The 22,037-nt window shown below is 37.3% G+C and overlaps 4 protein-coding genes across 4 annotated transcripts in view; 2 read left to right on the top strand and 2 right to left on the bottom strand.

Annotated features, from left to right (window-relative positions):
• LOC135074681 (ras-related protein Rac1) overlaps window positions 1-14,677 on the bottom strand; it is a 41,300-nt gene extending 26,623 nt beyond the window's left edge. The window contains exon 1 of the mRNA XM_063969047.1: window positions 14,364-14,677. Coding sequence (XP_063825117.1) covers window positions 14,364-14,398 — 35 coding nt within the window. The 5' untranslated portion in view covers window positions 14,399-14,677. The remainder of the gene's footprint in view (window positions 1-14,363) is intronic.
• Window positions 1-22,037, top strand: part of LOC135074686 (multiple inositol polyphosphate phosphatase 1-like) — a 480,690-nt gene that overhangs the window by 103,498 nt on the left and 355,155 nt on the right. The gene's annotated exons all lie outside the window — the stretch shown is intronic.
• LOC135075031 (uncharacterized) lies at window positions 1,244-6,323 on the bottom strand. Its single transcript, XM_063969403.1, has 2 exons — window positions 4,425-6,323; window positions 1,244-1,510 (listed from the first exon to the last, which is right to left on the bottom strand). Exons 1-2 carry the CDS (start codon window positions 6,033-6,035, stop codon window positions 1,496-1,498), a joined length of 1,626 nt encoding a protein of 541 aa, XP_063825473.1. The 5' UTR covers window positions 6,036-6,323; the 3' UTR covers window positions 1,244-1,495.
• On the top strand, window positions 15,129-19,317 carry LOC135074680 (histone acetyltransferase KAT8-like). The gene has a single exon (XM_063969046.1). It carries the CDS (start codon window positions 16,224-16,226, stop codon window positions 17,550-17,552), a length of 1,329 nt encoding a protein of 442 aa, XP_063825116.1. The 5' UTR covers window positions 15,129-16,223; the 3' UTR covers window positions 17,553-19,317.

The raw sequence follows: 22,037 nt of genomic DNA, 5'->3' as shown, positions 1-22,037 counted from the left end.
GTACTGAACTTAACCACATAACATTTCAATCATACGTAACTTCACTCGGGTATGGCAATTCCATAACAAACAATACAACTGACGTTAATACACTGAAAGATTAACAATGCGGTTATTGTATTTTGCGGTTGAATATTAATAGTATTAATGATATATACTTACATGCTTATAAAACTGTAATATAATAGCATAGCGATAGGCTAAATGTATCTACGTAAATCAACATTCACACGCAAAGGGAAGCGGCGTGCGTCCATTGAAGTAGGTACCTACCTAAATAATTAAATACAGATTTATATTCAATGATGCAAACACCAAAAATAAATCAAATAGTAAAAACAGATTGGCATAAAACATAAAAAGAATTAGTGTAATTGCTTGGCGACAACAAACCAGTTAAAAAGTCAGATCCAATCCAACTTCCAATTTCATAACATCACAATTAATTTTCTTCCTCAATTGTCTCTGTGATAAAGTTCAATTAATTAACGTCAAATTATTCCGAAGTTCACAGGTTCAACTTAAAACTACGAGTATAAATTAAATAATTCCTTCCTCGTGGGAAAAAATTATGGAATTAACACCGGATAGATGATAATATCCCTATATTTCCATTCGATAAATTTTAATAATATTGGCCCTAGAAAAAATATTTTTTCCGACTTTTCATATTATTATTTAGAGAGGATAAATGTATACGGAAAATCGTTAAAACCATCGGGCAACCATGTTGACTGGAGCATATTTGGGCAAATGAGGACGATGGCAAGTATAAGGAAACCGGGCATGTCGAAATGGTATAAAAACAAACTCGGGCCAATTAGGTATTAGTCGAACGGCAAACTTCCTCAGTCAGTAGCATTACTTGAGCAATCAAGATCAAAGGAGTGCTTGAAAGCTACCATTGATTTTTACGCAGCGAATATAGGTAGGTACTTCAATGAGGGTTTTCGCGAATGAAAAATCCGCCAGATGGCAATACGTAGACGCGAGGTCCAAATGCTGCATGATTGGTTTTTTTGACAAGACATTGACAGATATGTCAAAATCCACCAATCACGCAGCAGTCAGACCCCACATCCACGTCCCGCCATCTAGCGGATCTTTCATTCGCGAAAACCCTCATTGAGTTCTAATTTAAGTCCCTTTATGACTAAACATCGTCATCGACACATTTTGAACAACATCCTTGATGGGATTTGGAGTAACTTTCTTTATTTTATAAAATACTGTAAAGTGGCATAAATAAAAAGTAATGTCTTGATGAATAGTTATTTTATTTTTCAAACGAACAGAGTTTCTGCTTAGCAAGTGATCAGTACAAAATAATAATCAAAATGAGCTCGCACGGCATTATATAGGCTTGCCCCCCACCAAAAGTTCGCTCGGCTGACAGGCATGGCACGTGGTTGGGTGGGGAGAGGCTTGGCATTGGCTGGCATTGGCGGGAACGCTTCCCATTGGCTGGCGCTGGCAGGCTCGCTGTGATTGGCCGTTACAGTCGGCCATCCTGCAACAATTGCTCCCGCAATGGGAGTTACAAAAAGTTATTAACTTTCCAATAAGTCTATCAGATCTTCAGTTTCGAGCTGTTCGTCCGAACTACTGGCACTATCAGATACAGGGACCACACTTGTATAGGGCCTCAAAGAATCAACTGCTACTTGGCCAATAAAGCTTTTATAACCCCTTAGCCCTTTGATGCTTCGAATCCTGTATCTATCATTGCCTAGAACCTTAGTTATTACATATGGGCCAGAGTAAACATCATCTAACTTAGTATTGGCCTTAGCTGCGCTACTAGTGGGTGCCTGCTTCCATAGAACAAAATCCCCCTTTTTGTAGATGCGACTTTGTTTTCGCTTTTTATCAAAGTTACGCTTCATCCTACTGCTAGCCTTCTCTATTCTGTCATTAGCTTTATTTCGCCTAACTTGTACTGACTCTGACACTTGGTTAGAAGTACCTACATCAATTAAGGGCCTGGCACAGCGAGCAAACATTAAGTCATAAGGCTTGAATCCTGTACTTTCATTTAAAGTATTATTGATACCCCAAATAGCATCTGGCAGACTATTAGACCAATTATTTGAAGATTCACTGGGATCGGCCACTCGCAAAGCATTAAGTATGGTTCGGTTAGTACGCTCTACCTGGCCATTAGCTCGTGGACATGCTATTGATGTTAAGGTGTGTTTAAATTGTTTTTCTATTGCGAGGTCTTTGAAATACCGGCTAGTAAACGCCTTCCCATGGTCTGTCACGACTCGATCCGGATAACCAAATAAGCTAAATATTCTTTTAAGTATTCTAATTGTCTCAATAGAATTTACAGTACGTGTAGGTTCAGCAATGACAAACTTTGAGAAGGCATCAGTAAGAACCAGCATATAACTATGACCTTTCTGTGTTTTACAAAATGGCCCTAAGTGGTCGACATGAACTACACGCATTGGTTCAGAAGGTTTGGGTATGGGATGTAAAAACCCTTCCTTTTTACCATGCTCTCCCTTTCCATATGCGCAATATAAGCATGCATTAACATATTTACGTATGAAGCGGCTCATTTTGGGAAACCAATAATCTTTTTTTATTAATTCTGTACACCGTTTTAATCCTACATGGCCTACATTGTCATGGTGCATTTGCACAATCTTCCACCTAGCCAATGTTGGCACTACGAGACGATCACCATAATAAGCCTTCCGATACAACCTGTCATTTTTAATAACATAATTATTAGTAATATTAGAATCTGCCGAGCCATCCTTGAGCTGGTCAATAATATGCTTCAACTTTTCGTCCTGATATTGAACCGTATAAAACCAGTCAGCTACCTCTAGTCTATTAACGTTCACTGCATCAACTGGGTTCCTACTCAGAGCATCTACATGCTTCATACGATCACCAGGTCGGTATTCTACGGTAATGTCATAGTCCTGAATCGATAACCACCATCGGGCAATTCGTGGTATAATATCCCGTTTAGTAAGGGTCGCGCGAACAGCAGTGCAATCAGTAACCACCTTGACGTGTTTACCTGCCACATAAACTCGAAATCTGCGCAATGATTCGACGACTGCAAGTGTTTCTAATTCGTAACTATGGTACATGCCCTCCTCTTTGCTAGTAACACGACTAAAATACATAACCGGTCGTAATGTGTTATCATTTTGTTTTTGCATCAAAATACCTGCAATTCCTAATTTGCAAGCATCCGTGTGAATCTCAATCGGCAGGTCAGAATCGTAAAGCGCTAACAACGGTTTTGTACACAGACACTTTTTTAATTCCTCAAAACTTTTCACTTGTTCACTACCCCACACCCAACGTGAATTTTTCTTTGTCAGATCTGTTAGTGGGCGAGCAATTATTGCAAAATTTTTAATAAATTTACGAAAATAACTGCAGAGCCCAATAAATTGACGTATTTCATGTACGCTATTAGGAACCGGAAATTTTGACACTGCCGCCAATTTTGATTCACCCGGTTGTATGCCGTCAGGCGAAATTTCATGTCCCAAATAAGTTATTCGATTTTGCAAAAAAGAACATTTAGCCATATTTAACTTTAAGTTTTCAGATCGGAATTTTTGTAGGACGGTTTCCAAAACTTGTAATCCAGATGAAACATCGCATGACGGCAACAACAAATCATCAAGAAATGCTAATATTTCGCAGTCGTTTGGAAGGCTAGTGTTTAACAAACCGGTTTTACTATTCGCGTCGCAGGAATCTGAACGGATCGACTGAACGATTTTATTAATCAAGCGCATGAAAACGGATGGTGCGTTTGCAAGACCAAATGGAACCCGTGTATACTCATAATGGCCCTGAGGAATAATAAACGCTGTTTTGTGTGTGTCATCCGGATTTATTTTAACCTGATGGTAACTTTGTGCTAAATCAAGACTTGTGAAATATTTTTTCCCGGCTAGTTTGGAAACCTGATCATCAATATTCGGTAATGGATATCGATCCTTAACTGTTACAGCGTTAAGTGCCCGGTAGTCAACACAAAGCCTACTGTCTCCATTTTTCTTTTTTACTAGGATTACCGGAGAAGCAAAATTCGACTCTGATTCTTTGATAATCCCTGCATCTAATAATTCCCTGACTTTGGATTGAACTATTTGCTGTTCATTGTGCGACAAACGGTAAGGTTGACGGTGTACAGGTTGTTCGGTTGTTAATTTTATATTCATTTGCACTAAATCAGTACAGCCTAATTCTAGTGTATTGCTTGCAAAACAATCACTGTAAGAGGTTAATAAAGATATTAAACTGTCACGGTCTTTTTCATTTAACGATCCCGAGCTAATATTATTTATGTCTACCCCTCCTATTGTTACTGAATGAGTTGGTAAGTTAGGGCTTAAAATGGCAATGGCTGGCAAGGGCAAAGAAATGGCTTGATCACTGACCTGAGCATCTGATGGTGGTGGCGCCTCGCAAGTATCAGCTCTCGCAAGCACCTCGCCTGGCTGCCACTTGATCTCCTCCGCTCCAGTGTTGACGACCTTGATGTATCCCGTACCACCACGGAGGAGGGTCGCCGGCAACGAATAAGAAACGTCTTGTAATTCGAAGTGGCGAGGCTTCGTGATGACATCGTTGTTGTCTGTATTACCAAGCACGTTAACCTTGATTATGGAAGTGCCAGGCGGTAGACATTCTTCGCTAGCGGTGACTACTTCAAATCTCGAACAGTCTTCAGAAACATCCATTTGCTTCAAAAAGTCAGTATCTTCCTTGAGTGTTACTGTACCGTTGCAGACAACCATCGTTATTCCTTCGGCATTAATGACTGGTTGGCCAATGAGTAGGTTAATGCCATCCATGTTGGTGTCGGTAAGGTGAGCCTTACAACGGGTTTGTATTCCATCGATTTCTAACAGGAATTCAACTACCCCACGACTGGTAATCATACCTCCGGAGAACCCTTTCAGTGTTACGTCCGTTGGAATAACTTTAAGGTCCAACAATCGCGACACTTGTATGGAAAGGACATTTACTTGACTTCCTGTATCCAAATACGCTTTGACGTAAGCACCGTTAACTTTAGCCACCTTTTTGTATGCATTGTTGTAGTTTTGCACCATCTTGATTTCTTTGATACCGGAGTCGAGTTCTAAGTTTGTAGGTCTCGTAGTCTGAGAGCTGCACCGCGTGGCAATGTGGCCCTGCTTGCCACATTTGAAGCAAGTACGCTGATCAGGTTGAGGGCAATTTCGCAGTATGTGGCCGGTCTTTCTGCATCTTGGGCACGGGTCAACATCGGGGTTAAATGGATGGTTTCTCTTCTCTATCGATAGCCGGTGGTCTCTGGCTGGCATTCGTGTTTCAGGATTTGGTGGTCGATAATTATCAAGTGCGCTAAGAAAACCTTCATATAACTCGTCTGGCCGCTCACACTGGTACGCCCTTGCGTTTGGTTGTAGTGATACTGGGAGGCCACGAATTATACACGACACAGTTGCGCTATCCGATAACTTACATCGGAAACACATGGCAATTTTGTCTTGATAGTACTTTGTCATTGTTTCCGAGGGTAGTTTTTTTCTGAGCATCATCTCCTCCAACATGTTTCCGAAGTCATGATGTTTCGGAAACGCTCGCTCCAACATAACTTTCCACTCGTGCCAATCGTGGTCGTAGTCTTCAAGCCTATTATACCACTTTCTTGCTTGCCCCTTCAGTTTGTCTTGCAGGTGGAATGCTTTTGTTTTGTCATCCCAACCGTGGATTTCGCCGAGTTGTTCGATTTTTCGAAGCCAAGTTGTTACGGTGCATTCTTCACTATCGGGATCGAATTCGGGAATAAGTGATGCCGCTCGATGTTCTTTTGATCTGGAAGTGGTAGGTGTCTCTTCATTTAATTCCTTCAACGCTCTCTGTACTTCATTCTCCAAAAGATTTCTTAAAATCTTCTTTGCGGGTGGCGAAAAGTCTTCATCATCTTCAGTTGGCGAGGTTTCTCTCCATCCCGGTGGCCGGATAAAGTTCCCGACGCCGTCAGTGTTGTGGCGCTTCATATTAATTTCTATCTATCCCACTTCTGAGTTGTAAAGTGGCATAAATAAAAAGTAATGTCTTGATGAATAGTTATTTTATTTTTCAAACGAACAGAGTTTCTGCTTAGCAAGTGATCAGTACAAAATAATAATCAAAATGAGCTCGCACGGCATTATATAGGCTTGCCCCCCACCAAAAGTTCGCTCGGCTGACAGGCATGGCACGTGGTTGGGTGGGGAGAGGCTTGGCATTGGCTGGCATTGGCGGGAACGCTTCCCATTGGCTGGCGCTGGCAGGCTCGCTGTGATTGGCCGTTACAATACACTCCTTGTGTTAATTAAGGAAAAAATGATACCTCTTATCATTTTGTAGTTTTCGTTCACGTATCATGGATTATTTGTTAAGTAAAGTCAAATGTTAGTTAAGATTTTAATTTTATTTGAATAAATAATTAGGTACGTTGACTTATCTTATTACCCAACTAAAATAGAGGTCAAGGGTCACTTGACGCAGATCTTTGTCAGTTGTTATTCTGTTTTAACGAAGAAATATCCGTGTATGACAGTAAAGGTGAACTCTACCAACTCTACAAAAGATGAATCTATTCAAATTGTGGTAGGTACATAATTGAGAATGATATTTGAAACATTATACCCAACTGCACCCGACTACGCTCAAAATCTGACGTCATTGCACATGCAAGAATTCAAAACATGGTCTTATTCTCGCTAAAATTCTCACTTTGATGGTTCATCGCTCAATCTTCATTGGAGCATGACCCAGACTCCGATCGTCAATTGTCATTGCACAGGGTTACAAACATTGTATGCAGCCACAATGACTTAATGAATTCAATCGACGAGCCGAAAGCGACTGAGCCCGCCACGGATTCGCTCGTCAAGTTATGACACTGAGTAAGGTGACCAGACGTCCTCGATGTTTAAAGATTTGGTCAATAAAGAAACTGGAACGCAATTTGGACTCATTTTGGCACTTAGTATGCAATTCGCCTCGGACTAGAACGTCTATAGATTTTTCTAGTATAATAATAATAGTGAGAGCTTAAAACAGTTCCCCAAATAACACCAGAATGTTATTAAATGCCATCATAAACTCACTCTTAATTGACAAAAAATATGCCAAATTACAATTATTTGTAACTTTGCAGTTATTTATGGTGACTCTACCATCAGCAGCGCTCCTCGGTGGCTAGTAATAATTTGATTACGGGTACAAAGTGAGTGCTCCAATATGCGGGTAGCTCTGGGATTTCGAATTGTGGATCTCTGCACTCTTTCGCAATTTACCGCTGTTAGCGGCAAAATAAAACAACTCCATTAAGGCTTTAACTTTTTTAACGGCCAAATTAAGTAGACTGAAGACGAGGAAAATAATTAAACGTGTATAAAAACAACCTGATGCATCTGTAAATATCCGGGTCTTACCAGGAAAATTACCTAACTGTAAGGTCTTATTCTAGGATCTAAGGATGAGCGAGCAAGAGCAAGGTTAACCCCCAGCGAAGAACAATGATTTAACTGTGATTTAACTAAGTACTCAAAAGGCCAAAAATACACGCACACGCTAAGCCAATTAGTATTTTCAAAGACGAACCAAAACTTCGCCAAACAGCGGTGTTAACAGAGAATTAGCACTAAGGAAACCTTGAAAATATTTGAGCATGACGTGAACCCGATCAAAGCTAATCCAAATCAGTAAATATTATGATGCTATTCGTATCATTAACGATTCAAAAATTAACGCCTATTTGTTAATATTTTATCTTAGATCTTCGTTATCACCCCGAAAAAGAAATCCATCTATAATCTAGATGGATTTCTTTTTCGTCTCATCTAGATTCTAGATTCATTATCACCATCATATTCAGACATAGGACGTCCACTGCTGCACATAGGCCTCCCCCAATGATTTCCACAATGGCCGGTTGGTGGCGGCCTGCAACCAGCGCCTTCCCGCTACCTTTATGAGGCCGTCGGTCCACCTTGTGGGTGGACGTCCTACGCTAATGTCTACAGGATTAAATTGATCGAATGTAGATCAGAAGGAACTCTCACTTTTAGTTTGCGACAGAGTGCTAGAAAGTGAAAACATGGATGATAAAGATCGTGATTTATTACTCACGGAGACGTGACGCAATGGGATTAGATTAATCTTATTTAGTTATGAGAATGACCTTAATTACATTAAAGATATCATGTGGACTAAATGTTGCTCTTAAGATTAAGTTCAGCGACTACAAATTGCTAATAGGATATTGGGAAATGTAGACTGCTTGATTAGTCACCTTCTTTTGTCTAGCTAGAAAATCTTGTTAAAATCCGATCAACTCGACGTTTGGTTGAGACCGTAAACCGAACTGTAACACATTTAACATAATATAACTACATACGATGCCCGTATGCACGACACATGTGCAATACTGATCATGCCAGTTACTGCTTACTTTCTAAGTTAATATCGACGTGAAGGATTGCCATGTTAGGTATTATGATAACTTTACTTTCTATGCTCTCCAATTCTGTCTTCAAGTTGTCATTTATAAGGAAACTTGACTCAGTAAGTAAATCGTCATAACTGTACTTCTATGTAAATATTCTGAATTTTATGAATAAATATTAATATGCAGTTAGACGTATCAGCGACACACGTCAATGATTTCTTTAATCAAGGTTAATAATATGGCTGGTAGCATACATGAATATAATGAACTAGCTTTCCGCCCGCGGCTTCGCCCGCGTGGAATTTTGTCTGTCACAGAAAAACTTTATCGCGCGCGTCCCTGTTTCAAAAACCGGGATAAAAACTATCCTATGTTCTTTCCCGGGACTCAAACTATCTCTATGCCAAATTTCATCAAAATCGGTTGCGAGGTTTAAGCGGGAAAGCGTAACAGACAGACAGACAGACAGAGTTACTTTCGCATTTATAATATTAGTTGGGATAGGTTGGTAACGAATAATGTGATGCTTCATTGAAAATGCATATGAAAATCGCAGTTAACTGGATGCGATGCGTTACGATGATGCGGAAAAAGGATGTCCGATAGAGAACTGAAACACCTGCAAAGCGTAAGAATAATTTAGCAGAAGTAGTAGAAAGCTTGTTGAATGTTTCAAGGTAACGAAGAATATGCATGGTTCATATTGAAACCATACTGTTCTACTATGTCTAGAGAGACTCCTCAACCCGTCTGGACAGAGTCACGCAGAGTGTGAGGCTAACGCCCATATTTACAAACGATACTTTCTTAGGTGAAGCAGAAAATCGAACGCACAGCGTTGAATAGAGCTCTGTGATTGGTTCGTGTGTCACTCTGTGCGTCCATGCGCACTGTGAGACCTCATAGTAATGTTTGTGAATACGGGCGTAATTCTTCCATTTGTCTCTGGTAAAGAGAGAGTGCACTGAAGAACCAGTGATCTGAGATAAGGACTCCTTAACTGGTCAGGTCCGAGTGTAGGGAATGTAGGCTAAATCCTTCATTTGCCACTGGTAAATTAAGGAGAGTCGTGCTCCTTCAGTAGAGACCAAATGACCTGATGACGAAGAGAGAAGATTCTGTAGGAGTTGACACTTTTTAGGATAGAAAGATAGCAAAAGTGTCACGTGTAAGGTGACAGCGGGAAGTAGACCCTGCAATCACCTTCACATCGATAAAAATAGGCACACAGTTGAATAAAACATTGCGGCTGACTATTCAAAGTCTTGAGATCGATAAATGAAGAAAGGGTAATTTAATGTCAGCAGTCACTACCGAACTGACCTTGGTCACACATTGGTGTGCTCACTATAAATAACTTTTTATTTAGATTCGCAACACTACGGTCTACGACTAGACTGAATTGTCGAGTCCCCGCATCACGCGGTAAATCAATTATTTTTACAGCTGCCCTAGTTTCGCGGGTTTTTGCGAAAACGTGGGCGTCGGCAAGCGGTTCAGGGTTAAAAAACACTTCTGGATTGGAAATGTCGCTAATTCTAAATAAACCAAGAGACCTGTCTCTAGCTAGAGTTCTAGACAATGTCAAATGATACACAGATTAATCTATAGAAAGAATAAGCATTTTACTGATTAGTTTACCTACAGGGTCATTCCATGACAAATGTTACCGAGGGTAAAAAACTAAATATGTTCTTTTCGCATTAAATCTGATGAATTTTGAAAGTAAACATTCCAAATTATAATGTGCAACAAAAAGAATCTGAAAGAAACAAGTAATTTTTAAGTTATTAGTCTTCAAAGTCTATACTTAAGTCAACTGTCTGAATGATTATTTTCTCTCTAATTATTGGTAATACGATTTAAAAAAAACTATCAATCTGTGAAACGTTTTGCCACTATATGATTCGAGGGTATTTATCATAGTATTGGTAGATAGCGTCATAGTCCCAAAAAAATGGATAATCATCAAGTTTTAAGTGTGTTTTCTTGTTACTTCGGCGATGTAACACCCGAAACAGAAAAACAGGTATTTGTTTTATTATTGTACCTTACACATGGATTAGAATAACAATATTTGGTAAAAGTAAGGTCATGGTAGTAATGATTTCAAATACTAACTAATATCTGAGCATGATACTAATTTAGTATGTTTCTTTCTTGATTAAAAACTGTAACACCCGAAACGTTTCGGGTATTACATTTTTATTTATATGTCGATAATGTGTGTATATTGCTTGGAGAAGTGAAAAAGTATTACTGTAAGGGTCCTTTGACCTCCCACTAGCGCTGGCATCGGAAAAGGAGTCATATTTCTTAATTAAAGACTTTTTTGAAATGTCGACTTAACACTAAAATTAAGGTATTGCTAAAAAGTGTCGATGTTTGACATTTCCAATAAATATCGTAATTAGAAATTAAAGTAATGCTATTTCAAGCCAAAAACAATAGAAAAAGCTATATTCTGAGGAAAAATTAAACTTGAACTTTGTATATTTTTTAAAAAAAGCTGCTTCGTAATTTCAAACCAGAATTCGCTCTATTTGTGTTTATTTGTTGTACTCCTTATTTTGTAGGACCTAGAGACTAATAAAACACCGATTTTATCGATAAAACGAGTTGAATTTTCGTACTCGTAACACCCGAAACAGAACCATTGTAACACCCGAAACAAAGAAAAAATTTATAAAAAAATAGTAAAACGTTGTATTTAACAGTGATTGTATGTTACATGGTTTGTAAATGTCATACTTTAGAAGTCCTGTAAGTTTTAGGTATGATTCCTTAAGAAAATTCGCTAAATTTCGAGTAAATGCAGCAACAGTCAGAACATAGAGGCAAAATCTCGTAACGCCCGAAACGCACACTTTTCGACTCATATTTTCGTTATCCTACATCCTAAGCTGTACAAACTTTATTATTAAGATAAAACAACTAAAAACGGACAGATTAAGGCACTAACATTATTAAAATACTATTTCAAAATACATGAAATTGTTGAATATGTGTGTACGAACGTAACACCCGAAACGATGGAATGACCCTACAGTAGAATCCCGATTATCCGGATCAATTAAAACCAGGGGGTATTTCGGATAATCGAAAATCCGTATAATCGATTTCAAAGTAAAATCAATCAATAATTAACTTTTTACAATAGACAGGGTTTTCAATACATCATTTTAGAGTCTAAAAATCTAAATTTTAGACGATTGGTCATCCATTTCTTTTAACAATGAACTAAGAAGACGTCCGTACCATGTTACAGTGGCGGCGCCTTCGGTTTTTATGGGTCCAGACCCTGAATCGGTAATTTTAGAAACCTTGAAGAATGAGTCCGGATAATCGAGATTCTACTGTACTCTGTGCTTTAATTAATACATTTCAAGGACTGCACCGGTCCCAACATGGCTTCTTAACATGCATAACAAGTCTCATAATGTTTAATATGACTGTTGTTATTCCTAAAGTATACATAGGAGGTAGTTCTTACTATCTCGATAGCTCGTTGGGTTCAATGGCACGACGAAAGTATGCAAGATGGGACCTTGAATATTGCTCATGTTTACAACTTATGGCACTGTTAGGTACTTCGGCGGGAACATGATTGCTGTAACTGCCTGTATTGTTAAAAATATATTTGTCTTGAGCAGTACTAGTATTTATTTTGCTCGAACTTCATACGCTAGATCGTAGGGCTGTCACGCCATGTAAATGTTGTTGTATGTAAAACACAGCAGAATAGATCCTGCACTCGTCATAAAAACGTAAATGAAGGATCTTCAACCGTAATGTTTGTAGATAATAGCAATTCTATGGTATAATCTACGACACGATTATAGGCGTAAGATAGACCTATTACTTTGTCGAATTTAAAATATTCATAAGTCAGTTAATTAATTCATTAAGCTAGACCCTGACACAGAACAGCAGTCTGTTGTCGCAGTCGCAACCCTAAGTGCTAGGTACGCAAGGGCAGTCTGACTCCAATAACAATAAATCACGATACAAATCAACCTTTGTTTGTAATCCAATGCTGTAGCTGATAGGCTTCGTAATCGGAGATATTCACGCTTAGCCTAGGACATCCATATCAACTTTGTCAGGTTGAAATAAATACTTTAGTATCAAACAGAACATAGAAAGTTAATAAAAATTACTAATCTACACTAATATTATAAAGAGGAAATCTTTGTTTGTTTGGTTGTAATAAATAGGCTCAAAAACTACTGGACCGTTTTTAAAAATTCTTTCACCATTCGAAAGCTACATTATCCACGAGTAAGATAGGCTACATTTTATTTTGGAAAAAAATATGTAGTCCACGCGGGCGAAGCCGCGGGCGGAAAGCTAGTGATATACAATTACGAAATAAAGTTTGGTACATACACACAAAACATTCTAATTTACCTATTAAATCCTAATATATTGTGTAAATCAGGTAGGTTAGTCTTTATTATGCTCCTACCTACTTTTTTCTTACATGAAAGTTAAATTTTGAATAATTTGTATAGCCCGGAGATTTCAAAGGGGCAAAGATATCTTCCATATTTTTTTAAATTTGTAATAGGTATTCTGGGAAAGTCTTCAATCTGGCCCACCTATGATTACAGAGTGCAGCATTAAATTTAGTTTTTAGAAAAGTGTGTGTGAAAACAACAACCAGTAATTAGTAGGTATATTAGCAATGTTAAAAAGACAGAGCACAACAGTATTGAATTTTGGATATGAAATTGAGTGAAGTGTGAAGTTGTTTGACTATTTTAATTTTTATGACTTACAAATTCAAATGTTGTTATGCTTTAGTTTCAAATATTAATGACTCCATAATTCATTTCATCTTTTTATGTTACTTTTATCCGGAATAAATTTTATTATGAAATATGTTTTTATAATACAAATGATTATTTAAGTATGAGAAATAAATGAAAACAATGTAAAGCTTGTAATGAAGAAAATTTAACTATTTACAATACTATACAACCATGAAATTAAATCTTTTCTCTTCTTTCCTTCATGATTTGGGTGGTCCTAACAATGATGTTGGTCCACCCAATGGCAATTTTGGCAATAAATTTAACAATATTAAGAGACAGGATAGTAAAATTACCAACTTGCATAATAGAGTGATGAAAAAACACAGGTCTCACAGCAAATATGTCATGTTGAGACCGTTTCTTAATTGAAATAGTCTGCAAAAGTTTAAAAGTGGATGGTGATTATTGTACAAGGAAATGGAAGCAATGATGATATTGTCTGATAAATCACTCAAATGAACCAGCTCATGGCCTGCCATTGACACCAAAATAAATATTTTTTTTACAACCAAGTCAGCAACATTTTGTTGCCTCTGCAAAAAAGGTGCAGTATTTTGGCTCGAGTCAGCCCTGTAGTTGTTAAATGCCTAAAACAAAATACTGGGAACTGATTATACTATCTGCCTATCTCATATTGATAAGATAATTGCAAGAATATTCAAGAACTGATGAATACCTGAAATATGTAACTAGGAAACGAAATGAATGTATCTCAGATTAATTCTATAACACTTATTAAAACCAATTTATTGGTCACTCAGAGAGTTATGTTTTAGTTGTCAGGGTATTGTGATTTGGTACAGGAAATCTAGGGGGTTAAGTGTAAATTTTTAATGTCTGTATTGCCTTGCTGTGTAGCATAAACTTCATGCAAGAACAATGACGGCAGTAACTATCAATTATTATAGTAACGTAATAGTGGGCGCCTCCAGATTCGTGCCCTGTGAACAACACGGCATACGTACTGTTTGGTACAAGACGTCTCAATTTATGATATGACGTCAGTCTGCTAATTGTAACTTTAGTCTACGGAAATGATTGAAAAGTGTTTGCTTTTGCTGAAATCTTACCCGTCTCCGACCACGACACACTTAATCGCCTGCATTATTCCGTTTTGGCCAACTGTTCCCACAAATTATAGCACGACAATGAGTTCAAACTTGATTTGTTGCTGCACGGTTTATCACTCTAAACGAAATTAAAACACAGTAACATCACATTCAACACTTTAGTTTTCTTCAGTTATCACTAATAGTCTCATAATCTTCACTGTAGCGATAAGAATAAAATCATGAACAAAAATTCAATCACCGTTGGTTGGCTTGGAAGAAACGAACGACGTTTAGTTTCGTGATCGTGCGTGTCGCTCCGCTCGCTTCGCCAACGACAGAACCACAGATTAATAAACAGAAAAAAAAAGAATCGACTCTAGTGATGTTCCAATGATTAATCATTCAATTGATTTTCACAATCGATATTACCATTGATTACAGAAACTGAGTAAAAAATGTTTTTTTATAGATTTAATCAACTACAGTATGTCTAAAGCACTTGTCTAGGAGGGCAGTGGGTCTAGTCAAAATGCCATCGCAAACCAATGGGAAGTTTTCACTAATGTCAGTCGCCGCGTCACCAGCGATTCGATTCGATCGGAAAATGGCAGCCAAAATGCACATTGAACCACCAACGCAACGACGTGGCGATATAAAAGTTCATTCAAAATCGAATAAAAGTTAAAAAATGTCTATGACTTTGCGATTGTTTTAACTTTTTTTAACTTTTTTTTTTTAAATTATTTTCTTCCTTCTTTCTGCTCTCTGTTTACGTCTATGCTTCGCTGTCAAACTAACTGTCATAACGACATCGCGATACGGATTTGTCAAAACAGCCTTAGGGTGGGTTGCACCATCTTAGTTTAACTTTGACAAACGTCTAAAATCTGTCAAACTCCATACATAAAACACCGGTTAACGTCATAGTTACGGTCAAAGTTAGGTGGTGCAACTCACCCTATTGTTTTTCGATCGAATCGAAGCTTATCACCGGGGTTTTAGTAATCGCAATGAAAATGGCGGGTTTTGCGATTCGATTCGATTTTGATTGAATCTTAAGTGCATGTTGGCTAAGCCTTTGTATGGGAAATTTCAATCCAGTCTTTCGATTATCGATAGGTAGGGCTTTGCGATTCGATTTTTTGCCGTTTGACTAAGCCTTTTTTGTTATCGACCTCTTTTGCGATTTGTTTATTTGTTTGCGACTGGTTTGCGATGGGTTTGCGATTTTAAAGTGCGTTTTGACTAGACCCACTGCTCTCTGTTTACGTCTATGCTTCGCTGTCAAACTAGCTGTCAAAACGACATCGCGATACGGATTTGTCAAAACAGCCTTAGAGTGGGTTGCACCATCTTAGTTTAACTTTGACAAACGTCTAAAATCTGTCAAACTCCATACAAAAAACACCGGTTAACGTCATAGTTACGTTTAAAGTTAGGTGGTGCAACTCACCCTATTGGTTTTCGATCGAATCCAAGGCTCCAAGCTTATCACCGGGGTTTTAGTAATCGCAATGAAAATGGCGGGTGTTGCGATTCGATTCGATTTTGATTGAGTCTTAAATGCATGTTGGCTAAGCCTTTGTATGAGAAATTCAATCCAGTCTTTCGATTATCGATAGGTAGGGCTTTGCGATTCGATTTTTTGCCGTTTGACTAAGCCTTTTTTGTTATCGACCTCTTTTGCGATTTGTTTATTTGTTTGCGACTGGTTTGCGATGGGTTTGCGATTTTAAAGTGCGTTTTGACTAGACCCGCAGGCCATGCTTTTTGCGCGTTGCGCGTTACATTTTTCTTTAGTCTATGGTAATAATGGCTACTCGTTCTATGTTGCGCGGTATTGCGTGATCCCGCCCGGTGGTTAATTTTGATGTGACTATGGCAAAAGGAGATAAAGAATTAGAAAAACCTATAGTGAACAATGAATTACCTACTCCGGATTGTAGAAGTGTTGATCATGATGACACAGAATCGACACAGGAGCAGCCTTTGGATATAGGGGAGCATTATTTGGTTCGGCGATCGGATGAGTCATGGCACCCGGCTGAGATTATACAGACGCGATACAATGCCGCTGAGGGGAATTACGAGTACTATGTCCACTATGTGGGCTACGATAGAAGACTGGACGAATGGGTTTCCCGCCATCGGGTCATGTCCGATAGGTTTGACATGTGCGAACAATCAAATAACAACATCAACTCTGACCACCTCCTCACCGACAAATCGGGCCGAAAAATAACAAGAAATCAAAAACGTAAACACGATGAAATCAATCATGTACAAAAGTCATACGCTGAGATGGACCCGACCACGGCGGCTCTCGAGAAGGAACACGAAGCTATCACGAAAGTCAAATACATCGACAGGATACAAATCGGCAAGTACGAAATTGACACATGGTATTTCAGTCCTTATCCTGATGAGTACGGAAAACAATCAAAACTTTGGATTTGTGAGTACTGCCTGAAGTACATGAGGATGGAAAAGACGTATAGATATCATCTAAGTGAGTGCACAGCGCGACAACCACTAGGCAACGAAATCTACAGGAAAGGCACCATAGCAATATTTGAAGCAGACGGCAAAGAACATAAAATTTATTGCCAGAATTTATGTTTGTTGGCGAAGTTGTTCTTAGACCACAAAACATTATATTTTGATATTGAACAGTTTTTATTTTATATATTGTGCGAAGTTGATAAGCAAGGAGCACATCTTGTCGGTTATTTCTCTAAGGAGAAAGATTCTCCCGAGGGAAATAATGTTGCCTGTATATTGACATTACCTCCTTATCAGAGGCAAGGCTACGGTAAGTTGCTCATTGCTTTCAGCTACGAATTATCTAGACTGGAACAGGTTGTTGGAAGCCCTGAGAAACCATTATCAGATCTAGGGAAACTAAGCTATAGATCATACTGGTCCTATGTCTTGCTGGAAGTGCTAAGTGCCAGTAGAGGCACTCTGAGTATCAAAGATCTGAGTCAGATGACAGGTATATCTCAGACGGACATAATATCAACATTGCAGTCAATGAACATGGTGAAGTATTGGAAAGGCCAACATGTAATCTGTGTCACACCAAAGATTGTATCAGAGCAATTGGCCAGTTCTCACTTCAAGAAGCCTCGGTTGTCCGTAGACCCATCTGCGCTACGATGGACGCCCCCCAACAAACAAGGGAACTCTGCTAAAGCTAAAAAGTAGTACAGGCTTACAGGCACTGCTTAGAGAATGTTAAATTAGTCAGAATCAAAAGCCTTCTCTATGCTCAGGCCTGTTATAAACAATCTATACTTAGTTTTTGTTTCATATGCAGTGGATAGATCAGTGCTAGAAGTATTATAATTTGTATTGTAAGTGTAAAAATATTTTATGTAAGTGAAAAACAAACAAATGTTGATTAAGATAATTTTTACAGTGCATTTGTTAAAAGTAATGAGCTTTATTACATGATTAATAGTCAGGGATATATCCAGTGAAGAATGTTATGCATTTTTATTGAAAATATTAATTAAAACTGTAGATTTGTGACTGCAAATACTTGTCATTTTATGATTTAATAATAATAAAATGTAATTACAAAATTCCAATATTATTTAATGTATTCAAATTGTTTGTTAAAATTCTAAGTGTAGACCTAAAGTTTTTAGAATTAAAAATGTAGATGTTATTTTGATCATGAAAATAAGTAAATAATGGTAGGTACTTCTATATATTTTCAGTTTATCATAATTTAGAAGTGTTTAAAATCACTGCAGGCATCTTTTCAGAGACTTGAGAGATGGGGCTTATCATCCAGCAACAGTTAGGTAAAACTTATTTGTTGTAACAATTATTGATTGTGTGTAAATTGAAGTTAATCTGTTATTAATGTAAACCATTTTGGACCAGGTTGAATGAATCCTGTGTATAAATCTGTCCATTGCAATTGCAGTAAAATTATTAGACAAATCTAAATAATAGATGGCTGTGTTGTAACTATTTTTGTATAATCAGATTGGATTTGTTAAAAATGTTGTCAGTTTAAAAAGGAAAACAAATGCATAAATTGTAGTTATATTTTTTAATAATAGATTAATCTGTTGATGCCCAATTTCAGACAAAATAGAATACTATTGTAATGTTCATGTAAGCAGGGGCATGCCAAAATAGGCAATAAGGCAGTGCCTACCTTGCAAATTTTCATCAATCAGTACCTAGTTTGTATTTTGTAAGTATCTACTGCCTACCTCAAATTAAACTCATTCTCGCCATTGTCAGTGGGCACCAATACATTAATTTTAACTACTTCTTGGGCTATATAGTTTTTTTAGTTTCCTTTAGGTATTCACCCTTCCATTATAATATGATCTGCTTACATACATAATTTTATTCAGTTCCTTTTTGTACTGGTAATAGTGATATTAATTTTAAGTTATTAATAAGTTAATTTTTTGTAGAAATTCCATTAAGTACCTAAATAATCACTTTTCATAACAAAAATTTTTTTACAAGGGTAGCTAAGCTATTTTAACATTTGAAAATCATGATTTTTAGATTTATTGTAATATTACAAATTACAATAGTTAATAATCGTGTGGGATTTTGTTATGAAAGGTGAATGACTTAACACACCGTCTCCAAAATGCGCGTTAAAATTGCGTCACCTATGAGGTGATCAGTGAGTACTAAACATTGTGAAATAGTGTAGCTATTTATAGTACACTATTGGCTGTCTCGAACAACGTGGTATGTGTAATATAATTAAGATTATTTTGTGTTGTAAGTATTTTTACTCATAATTAACATAATTGCAATGATTTTTCTTGGTTCTTCGGCAGTTGCCTGCTGGTGGATTGTTTTAGAATGTAAAAAAGATCCTCCCATTGCAAATTAATTAGATTCTGTGAATCATCTGTTTTCACTGTTTATTTGTGATAGTTCTTTAGCTGTAAGTGAAAATGACAAAAATAAAAGAATAAATTGCTAACAGTGTATTTTGTTGCTACATCCCTATCCTATGTTTTAACTTCGGTTGGTAGGTATGTAATTCGGAAATGAAACGAAATTGTTCACGATATCTATCATTCAATTTATTTTCATATACCATTTGCACATATTGAACACTTAAATACTATGTAAGAAGGTTCACATGTTGAATGTAACCATTTTTTATTTTGTGCGTTTTCCGCTCCAGTTTTTTGGCCCTATGGCATGCCTATGCAGTTACCCTAACTTTGTTCAAGTTTTAATTAAAATGGTCTAATAAATGTACTGATATAGTTATTTATTCTCAGTACTTACCAGTAATAGAGATAACCGTTTCTAGACCACTTTTAGATAAGGCCCGACTATCGGGTAGTGACGTGCACCATTTTTCTGACCCACAAATACATAGGTACTATCCTTATCAGTAAGGCAGGTATTTATATTTCAGTTTAGATATCTTTATCTGGGTTGCAAAATTTAATGAACATGCTGTATGTACTATATTCAAAATTATGTTTCCCACGTGCAATATAACAACTTTTAGCAACTGTTACATGTATAGTTTATTTTTATTAGGTAAATGCATAACATTCAACATGCGCACCGGCATACAAGGTTGCACTTGCAAACCATAGTAAGTATTCGTAAATATGGTAACTTTTTCTTTGGCCCAGTATTTTCTAAATGACCATTAGTGTAGCTGTGATGTTATGTGCCTCAAGTACTTTGATAATAATTTAATGTATTAAATTAAGTCCACTTTCGTGAAGTGAATTGATAAAATTTTCCAGCGTAGAGATAAATTTCACAGCCCCTACTGGTCTTTTAGAGATTGATATCTATTTAAGTACATTAATGGTGCGATTTCAAAATCGAAGCCCAACGAGTAACATTAAAACCGGTAGAATCATACAAAGCGGTTAGATCCTGGCTACATAGAAGTTGCAGCGTTGGGAACGGGAGGTGGGAAAGTCCAATTCATACCTACAAAGTACGAACACATCGCTCCACAGCGATTCAACTTTCGAAGTTTCATAACTGTAGAGGGCGTTACTGGGATCGAGTCGTTTAGGGCGTTATTTAGTTTTCTGAATCAGCTTTTGAATTATGTTGTATCATTTATCTTAGTTAAATATTTTATACAACTATCCAACACCACGATTCGCCATCAGTTTCATCACGAGATTTTTATGTGATCTTGAACTTTGGTCTAACGTTTTTAACTTCGGTCATACGACTTTGAATTCGCACCACGCTAGTCCAAGCAAAACCCCGCACATCTAAGTGGATCCAACTTTATACATCTTAAAATGATACGTCACCAAACACTGAACTTTAGCGTTAATATTCAACACTTATTACAATATTTTTTTTATCGTTTAGTAGTTTTTTTATTATCATCAGAACAGACTTCTAACCAACATACGTGTTACATATCTACAATCTAGATATAATATGTAATGCTACTACGTTACAATTAGTGTAATTTTACATAAGAATTTGTTTACATTAGAATTCACAGACAATACATCGGTGGCGATTCTTTTGAATCATTCACTGAACTATCATTATGTTCATACAAGTGTCCAACTTAAAAGTCCCACCTTTCATGCTGACCAGTCAAATGACTCTTTTGAAGCATTATTTATTTCTCTATTGTTTAGTGAGTGCTAAACAACAGAATCGCCACCATCAAAACAACATCAATCATGTATTCCTAGGGCATTACATCAGTGTTTGACCATTACCTGTAGGTCTAAGATGCGCGCCGCGATAAGCGGTTATCACGCCATTTTATCGATTTTGCCCATACATTTTGACGTCGATAAAAGTTATCACGACGTGCATCTTAGGCCTACTGGTAATAACATATTTTCAAAGTTTTTAGGTGAGTTTTGACAATACAGTTAAATAACTTTTTTTGTGATGTCCATTATCTGCTCTGTGATAATAACAGTATGTTAGTAAAAATATTAAAAAAATAATCTTAAAAATAATATTGCACGTTACTTTAGAGGTGTTTTTGATAATACTTTAATCCACATAAAATAAGCGAATACTTTAGATACAAGATAATTAAGTTTTTAAAATAATGGTTAACCTAATGGTTACTGTTTCAGGAAAATAAGCCGTATAAGGTTAAATTTTAATAGTTAACTTACACAAAGTTAACTAATAAAGAGCGAATAGTTAAGTATTTCCTACTAGCCCTTAGTAACACGACTGATATGCTCACACATTCGAACTAAGCTCCGACTTTCTCGCCTCTAGTATTATTTTGTTTATAATACCCAACTGCTCACTTTGACAAAGTACCTACTCAGGGCCGGATCTACCATACTTATGGCTTTTTGGGCTTCAGCCCAGCCAGGGCCCCGTGGATTCAATGGGCCCCCAATTAAGTCAAATATTTTACTGTTCTATTTTTTTCTATACCTAATAAGGTAGGCCCCTAAGTAATTACATATTAGCCCAGGGCCCCCTAAACTCACACCGGCCCTGCTTAAGGACGTTACTCAAGTAGGTATTTTGCCCCTTTGAATCAGGCGCAAAACCGCCAGCTTTCGGATGTTGAGCGAGGCTCGCCTCGATTGCTCGAAAGTACACTATATTAATTCGATTAACTTCGCGAGTAGTGTAACTGAGGACTTTGACTACAAGAGACGAGTCAGCCGCAACGAGAAAACTTCAACATTATTGCTAAAACTCTTTACAAAGAAT

Source organism: Ostrinia nubilalis, chromosome 9 (assembly GCF_963855985.1).
Source record: "Ostrinia nubilalis chromosome 9, ilOstNubi1.1, whole genome shotgun sequence".
Taxonomy (NCBI): domain Eukaryota; kingdom Metazoa; phylum Arthropoda; class Insecta; order Lepidoptera; family Crambidae; genus Ostrinia; species Ostrinia nubilalis.
The sequence above is the reverse complement of the archived record's forward strand: the minus strand, read 5'-3'. Positions and strand labels throughout refer to the sequence as shown.